This window comes from Oryza brachyantha, chromosome 5 (genome assembly GCF_000231095.2).
Source record: "Oryza brachyantha chromosome 5, ObraRS2, whole genome shotgun sequence".
Classification (NCBI taxonomy): domain Eukaryota; kingdom Viridiplantae; phylum Streptophyta; class Magnoliopsida; order Poales; family Poaceae; genus Oryza; species Oryza brachyantha.
In genome coordinates, this window is record NC_023167.2 from 10,579,196 (window position 1) to 10,587,118 (window position 7,923).

Consider the following 7,923-nt stretch of genomic DNA (forward strand, 5'->3'; position numbering starts at 1 on the left):
TTGGGGTTCTGATATACTACAATGCGACATAGTGCCTACTACATGTTGTGGGAGGGGGGCAGATGCAAATGTACTGCCTGCATGACACGCCACGCTGGTGGTTAGACGTGGTCAAGCATGGATTGGACCGGGATGGTACACTAAAACGAGATCGTGGACCTAAACGTGCATTTTCCAAGTTCATGGACTTAAGTGGTACCGCGCCACAAGTTTAAGGACCGACCATGTACTTTACTCTACTTTTAAAATACTAAGCATTGCATTGCCCTATAAGATTGTTTTCACCACAACAAGCATCATAGACAAACAATATGGGTCTTTGCCATTTGAAATAGAATTGAAATTTGTTGAAGATGTTGTGGAGAGGCTTAGATTGTTTAATGACATAAATGAGATGTTTTATAGAACTGATTATGTCACTACTATTACCTATTTCACCAAAATTGTTGAGATTAGAAAAAACATCACACAACGGTCAATTTGTGACAATCCATTAGTTCAAGCCATATCCTTTTCCATGGTAGCCAAGTTTGACAAGCATTGATCTAAGACTCAAGGACTAATGTGAATTGCAACTACTCTTGATCCTCGGTTTAAAACTCTAGCATTGCTTATGTTATGAGGATGAAGGTAACATAGAATCGTCGACATATTTACTTAGTACTACAAATGATTTTTTATCCAACTTTAGTGCACATGTTACAAGTAAAAGGCCAACATCCATGGAGTATAAAACTAAGCTTGACCACCACTTGGATAATGAACTGGTGGACATTCATGCAAGGAACTTTAATTTTTGGATTGGTGGAAGGTGGCTGGAAGTCGGTACCCTGTTTTGAGGAGGATAGCTAGAGAAATCTTTGTAATTCTCGTTAGCACAGTTGCATTAGATGGCTTTCAGCATTAGTGGAAGAGTCCTTAGTGAGCATCGTAGAAGGCTCACTTCAAAGATGTTAGAAGCTCTAATATACTCACAAGATTGGCTTCGAAACAAGTGCAAAGATATACAACCTATACTTAACAGTACTTACATTATACTTACTAATGTCAATGCTCAAGTTCTGTTACTACTACCTACTGCCCTACTGTCACCTTTTGATCAAAGTATTTTAATTATAGGATGATGATGACGATGATGTGGCTTGCCCAACTGACGATGTCATGATATCTCTTGAGGAGCTTGCAAATTTTGAACTGATGGGAGAAAGGCAGTGACCTGTGACCGGTAGTCCATCACTCCAACCCCATGGTTCATGGTTCAATACTTCAATGGTTGTCTTCTAATCATTTTATCTATCCCCTACGAGGGAAGAATGCTAATTGTGGTGTCATCTTATGATGTTATCGTATTCGTGTACTTATGTGATGTTGATATTTGTACTGTCTCATGAAGTTATGACTCATTTATGTCGTTATAGACTTATCGTGGTCATTGACTCTTCATATCCTTAGTATGGTATTAATTAATCCGATGTGAGTATGAAATGGACAATTGGTACTATTAATCTGTCGTGCGGTTTTTCTTAATGTTATATATTATTATTTTTTACATGATTTCCGCTTACGACCGCTATCGATACATTTCCGTTCCGGTGATACCGTTTTTGGAATTCTGATGATACCATTTCCATTTGTACCGTTCCGTTTCCGTTTCTAAAAAAAAAAATATGGAAATGGAAATGGGAGAGATAGCTTTCCGACCGTTTTCAACCCTAGCGGTGGGCGTGGTCCCCTCTCGATCTCACGGCAGCCTGCAGCGATCTCACGGCAACCGGCAACAACCAAACACACTCTTAACACACACCGTCGCACTTGCCATAGTCGTAGCCGCACACGACACACTCGCGCACACGGATAAAGTTGGAACAGGCGAACAACAGCAGGCCACAGGTCAACCGCCAGCAACTAGCAAAACTACAGAAGGGGTTGGGCTACTTGGCTTTTACACCCCCGAGTTCATGGGTTCAGGCAGTGAGGGAATGTACTCATACCCGGCACACCCGATGGATACACCTTTTGCTTAATTATTATATACCCATGTGTACAACATTTAGACTATAAATACCTTCTTAATAGAGTAAAAATCCATCCGGCATTAGGTAATGGGGCCCCAATGTCAACTCAGATAACCTCAACACAGTACAACCACCACAAACCGAACATGTTCTAGACGATCTTCCCAATCTCGCGATGTTTATGGCCATTTCTCAAGGCATGCGCCCCACACTGATAATCACAACTCACACGAAATGGTTAACGAATAGAAGCATTTAACCATCATAATTCTTTTCAACGACTAAACGGGATCCTATAACAACCATTTTACAATAGTAAGGAGTTTATCCTAATAGCATCAAATCTTCAAAATGAAAAGATGAAAGGTTCAAGCCAGCACCAAGCTGACTCTAACACGGTCACTGGAAATTCTACGATTGCTCCATTCAAACTCGCAGCAAGTTCCTTGGAGCTAAGATCACGTAAGCATTGCAGAATATTTCGCCCCTCATCTCAAGATCGTTATGTTTAACAATGTACACCGCCAATGCCAGGTTCAATGGTTTGTCTCATGGAGCAGAAGCTTTCATGGGGTACTAGTTGGTATTTGGCAAGAACAGCCGGAAGGTTAGAGTAGACTTTACCAAGTCAACGTATTCTTGGACTGCTGGAGCTTTGCATTGTATGCGCTTTCTAATTCCTCCTGCAATATTAGACGGCAAAAACTGAGATTTGACCCTGGAAAACGACGTAGCGTAAAGGACACAGATGATTTCTTGATGGTAGAGTGCTGTAGCAAGAGAGGAGATGAGTATAGGGCTCAATGCATTCAGTTTATGAAGTGGAAGACCTTGACTGGAAACTAAACAAGCATGTTGCGTGTCCAATTTTCATGGGACAGGTCAAATCACAATTCAGGCAATCTTTTATCCATATCATCAACTTGCATATCAATGCTGCCATATAATTGTAGAAGGAAATACTACAAACCTTGCAAGCTTTCAGCAGTGGTTGCAGAAATGATGCCCTGAAAAATCTGACAGATTTTTCAAGGGATGTTCTTTCCCAATCTGCAGTCCATTACAGGCTTATCAAAACCTTAAGAATATTGAAAATTTTAAAATGAAATAACCAAGATTTCTAAAAGTGCAGAATTTATCACTCACCATTTTCAGAATCAGTATGATGACCAGCTGCATTGAGCTCACCCAAAAGCTGGATAATTATAATAGTTTCAACGAGTCAGTTTAGCATAATGATTGTTTTTAATGATGGTAGATAAACTTGATCTTAGAAAATAGTTATTAATGGTTGACTCTGTAGGCCATACCTGTGATAGAGTTGGAACTGTCGTAGGATCAAAATCATCACAGTTATCTGGATCAATTGGAACACAAACACGGCCTAGGGAAATATTTTAAAATAATTGTTAGAATTCATTGGATAGAACATACGTATATGCATAAGCATGAAGTGAATGCATAAATAGGTAGAACGTGAGACATTCAAGGGGCGGATCCACAGTGTAATCACTGGGGTCATCTGACACCGACGACGTCCAGCATTTGCACGGTAATGCTCAACATTTCACCAGCAGTAACCCCGGCAACAAAAGGTGATCACCATCTTCAGCTGGCGCACGGGGAACTAACATAATTCATTTGGTTTTTTCCAATCCTCATTGGTTACTCTATTTTAGTAGCTTGCACCAAAGCCCAAGTCAGTTTTCTTTTGTTTACTCTTACTAAGCCGGACTACAAATAAATTGTTTCATCCGTGTGCTTTGCTGCGTTTGTTAAGCAGTTAGCTGATTTCAGATTTGTCATAAGAACATTTTCAACCTATTCCAGTTAGCATTATAAACTAGTAAACAAATACCAGATTATATACTGTGTATATTTGGGGACATGCTTAATCAATGTACCTCTTAACCTAGAAATGCCTTTTAGTTAGATCGAAATTATAGTGGCGTTTATTTAGATATTTATGAAAAAGCCCTTTTCACAATCATATGAGCATTATTATTGCGTCGCAAATATAAATGTGTTTGTATTATCTAGTCTAGCATATGAATGCCAATTATGCATCAAGTACATGTATGCTGCATTTAATCTCATATAACATTTTCACTGGATATGTTCTTGTACCACTAAACCTTTAAGGCTTAAATTGAGAAATTGATAGCTTTGGATGGCCAAAATAGGTCAACACTGTTAGTAAAATATTTTTCCAGTTAGCGGAGAAATTATGTAAAATTAACAGTAATTATAGAGCATGGTAGGTTATGTTGAATATCATAAAAGGTTTCTTATTATTAGCAAAGTCTGGTAAGTTGATAATCCTGGTGCCTCTTAATTCTGGATCCACCTTGGATTCAAGGAAAATTTTGCTAGAGATTTCCAAGTGTATATACACGGACAGCCAACTGAATACAGTTTTCTGGTGCAAAAAAGTAAGTAACCTTATATATTACTCTCTCCGGTTTTTAGCGTTTGACACCATTGACTTTTGGACATATATATGACAACTCGTCTAATTAAAAAAAACATGCAATTACCATCTATGATTTGTTTTATCACTACATGCACTTTAAGCTTGACTTATATTTTTGCATATTTACACAAAGTTTTGAATAAAACGAAAGGTCAAACATATGTTTAAAAGTCAATAATGTCAAACATTAAAGACCAAAGGGAGTAGATACTAAAAGAGGAAATATATTCGGGTTTAACCTGTCTTCGGGTGTATGCAAAAGGGTGCTTTCAGCAAATGATTCATGTGCTTTGAAACCTGACATTAACCAGATTGTTGAATAGGAATCAGAACATGGTTTTATGACGTGCTGCAAACATGTACTGTTGATAGTTTTGCTTTTACCTCCATGTCAAGTCTAGGATATGTATATGAGAAGACAATCTCTTCTATACATCTACGAAGCCCCTGTGCCTGTGTGCCAGAATCATATGTAAGAAACAAGGAGCATCATTGTGCATTGAGTATAATAGAATGGAATTGCCTGAAGCAATTGTAAATGGGAGGAAGAAACCAATCTACATGCAACATTGTGATGAAACCTTGAGAATACAATACATATAATTAAAACGGATATGCTGGTAAATGCACAAAGAAAATTAAGTAGGATTGCTAGAGATTATATATGGACCTTGTGTTTTCCTGACTGCAAGGCTGACTTTAGTTGCTCCCATCTGGTAGCATTCACATCTTCCTTGGAAACAGAAGATCGTCTGTTTCCTTGCCACTTGTCATGGAGCTCACTAGCAACATCTAGAAATGACACACACATATAGACACACCACAAGATGATTGAAGACATTCAAGACATGATGAACGAGAAATGGTTGAGTGTCTTAGCAATGGTACAAAAGATAGTGTTGGCTAAGGTTTGATTCTTACTTTCATCTGGGATTAGATCAAGTATTTTCTGATATCTCTCCTCAGATGCAAAGAGTTGTTGGCTAAGCAGCAGCTTATCTTCAAAGAAGTGTTTTAGAACATCAGTGTATGACCTTCTGCAGGAAAATTGAGTTTAAGTACAACCTATTTGACTATTCCAATTTGTAATGATACAACATATACAATCTCAATTTTCAACTTACGATTAAAAAACAAGTGGGATAATGAATACATACGCAAGGAATGGATGGAGAACAGCACCAGGCAATGATACTTTCTTCATTGTATTTTCACCACCCTGTGAAAGATCCATACAGTAAGATTTCAGCGAGAAAACACCATCTAGGATCATGAATAAAGAAATACCACCTTGTAGACACGAAAATAATCAGCAATGGCAGCCCTTTGTTCATTGTTGAGCCTAACAGGAGAATAACAGAACATTTTAGGATCATTGAATGAAATGGAGAAAGAAAAAGAAAAAACAATCCCACGTACTTTCTTGCTCTACTATCACAAACCCAGCAATGGACACCACGACGGCCACTATATACCCACAATATGTGATTGAAACCAAAATCATCTGCAAACACATACTTTCAATTGTTACAAGTCAAACTAACCAATAAAATAGTTGGCTAAAGATCTGCAATTCAAGTCAATAAACTGAAAAAAAGGGAGAGTTGTATTTGCGCAAGCTGCATATTTGAATTGCAAAACGACGTGCCTCTGAGCGAAGCATCCAAGATTTTGATAGTAATGATCATTAAGGGCCAGCAGTCGATGCAGACGTCAGCTCCAGAGCAGCAATAACGAACATCATCATAATCTGATATATCCTGTGAAGTTGAAATGGCTCATAGCTTGCAACATATGCTTCATGAAAATGAGCAAATAAAATCCACAGGAGAAACTTTGCCGGATTCTTACAATATCGAAAATTAGTTCTCTCTCCACTGGTACAAAGACGTTGTTGCCAGATTGAGCATAGGCATGCCGTTTTGCAGGCTAAAAAATAAACAATGTTCATCGTGATATAGAAAAATAGAGATTAATGCAGAAGATCAAAATAAGTTAAAGAAACAACGGACAAGTTTAGTGGTTACACATCATACATCTACACTATATACAGGTCCAATATCGATCTTGAAAGGGCACTTTTCTTTGATAGAACTCTCCATTGCAGCCACACTATCAAAGGACTGGAATCGCAGGTAGATGTCATTCTCTAGTGTAAACGAGAACTCTCTGCGCCCAACATAGGATTCATCACATCCTGGATGTTTCCCATCTACAAAAAGATAAAATCATATATAGATGAAACAATGGGAAAACAAATAGATCCTGAGCCAACAACCACGGACCATTTCCATATGAAAGCCATTTGAAGAAATCGCCATGAGGGAAGAGCTTCCCTGCAATTGTACATGCATAACCATCAGCACTGGCACTAGACCATCACAATAACCATTATGCCAATGTACTATAGAGCAACTGTGACTTTAAATTAAGCATCAATTAGTTAAGACCATTTCAACTGAACAGATAAAAAACTATTATTCTGAACTGAAGTTGCAACAAGATGGGGCAGAATTTTTTCCATGGACAGACCATAAATTACCTACGATTACTACTACAGTATGTGTGTACATATGCCAAAATATTTTGCTGCAAGATCGCAACTCTCTGCGCAATATCCAACACAGAGAGAAAAATAATTAGAGAAATGAGAACCGTGCAGTGCATGATTCCTGAACCTTGAGCGCACTAGAAGAAAAAAAATAAACAAGGAAGAACTACTGTACCGTAATAGATCCTGAGGTAATCCGCATTGAAGTCGTCCGGCACGGCGGTGGTGGCCGCTTGCTGATGCTCCCCATCGATCTCCATCGCCTCCGCCTTGTCATCCTCCCTCGCCATCGCCTCCGCTTCAGATGAGAAATCGTCCGGACCCGGGTAAGCAGAAAAACGAAAAATTCCGCTACAAAAACCACAATCGACCGAGTGACCGGTTCAGATTCAAATCAACAGCAAAGGGGAGGATTCGAGAAGGGGATTTCCGTCTCAGAATTTCTGACCTCGTTTTCACTCTCGCTCTGGCGGCGAGCAGCCACCTAGCAGAGCAGGAGAGCGCCGCACGGGCGAGCAGACGTCAGGTCAAACTTCAGAGAGTGCTTGCGCGGAGGAGAGGGGGGAGCAGGGGCGGCGGGTGAAAGGGTTAGGGTGGGGGGAAAATGGCGGGAAGAGGAGGCGGCTCCCGCCAAAACTTCCAGAGAGAGCAGTAGCACGAGCAGAGCGGGGTTAACGTGTGTCTGGCACGTCAAAAAAGCTCTTCCAGATAGCAATTTATACATATATAAAAATAAAATGTAACAAATATTATTGACAAACACTTAATTAAAAAAAATGTTATCGAAGAGCATGAGTTTTAAAAATACCAGTGTACAAATGAATTTATCTAACAAATTTCATCGCCGTTAAGTTTGTCAGCATTTCTCCATTAAGTGCTATGCC

At 39.2% G+C, this 7,923-nt stretch overlaps 1 protein-coding gene across 2 annotated transcripts; it reads right to left on the bottom strand.

The window, feature by feature from the left end:
- Nucleotides 1-2,019: 2,019 nt before the first annotated feature.
- On the bottom strand, nt 2,020-7,588 carry LOC102710409 (DNA primase small subunit). 2 transcript variants are annotated; one of them, XM_040524279.1, is made up of 17 exons: nt 7,488-7,588; nt 7,215-7,337; nt 6,774-6,824; nt 6,525-6,700; nt 6,340-6,417; nt 6,137-6,248; nt 5,908-5,992; nt 5,779-5,830; nt 5,646-5,707; nt 5,410-5,525; nt 5,159-5,280; nt 4,873-4,941; nt 4,728-4,785; nt 3,326-3,399; nt 3,162-3,210; nt 2,986-3,065; nt 2,020-2,698 (listed from the first exon to the last, which is right to left on the bottom strand). In XM_040524279.1, the coding sequence occupies exons 2-17, from the start codon at nt 7,327-7,329 to the stop codon at nt 2,636-2,638; spliced, it is 1,362 nt and encodes a 453-aa protein (XP_040380213.1). In that variant the 5' UTR covers nt 7,330-7,337; nt 7,488-7,588; the 3' UTR covers nt 2,020-2,635. The 2 variants fall into 2 exon arrangements, with proteins under 2 accessions (XP_040380213.1, XP_006655230.1); XM_006655167.3 differs by having other exon boundaries at nt 7,215-7,390.
- Between the last annotated feature and the right edge of the window lie 335 nt (nt 7,589-7,923).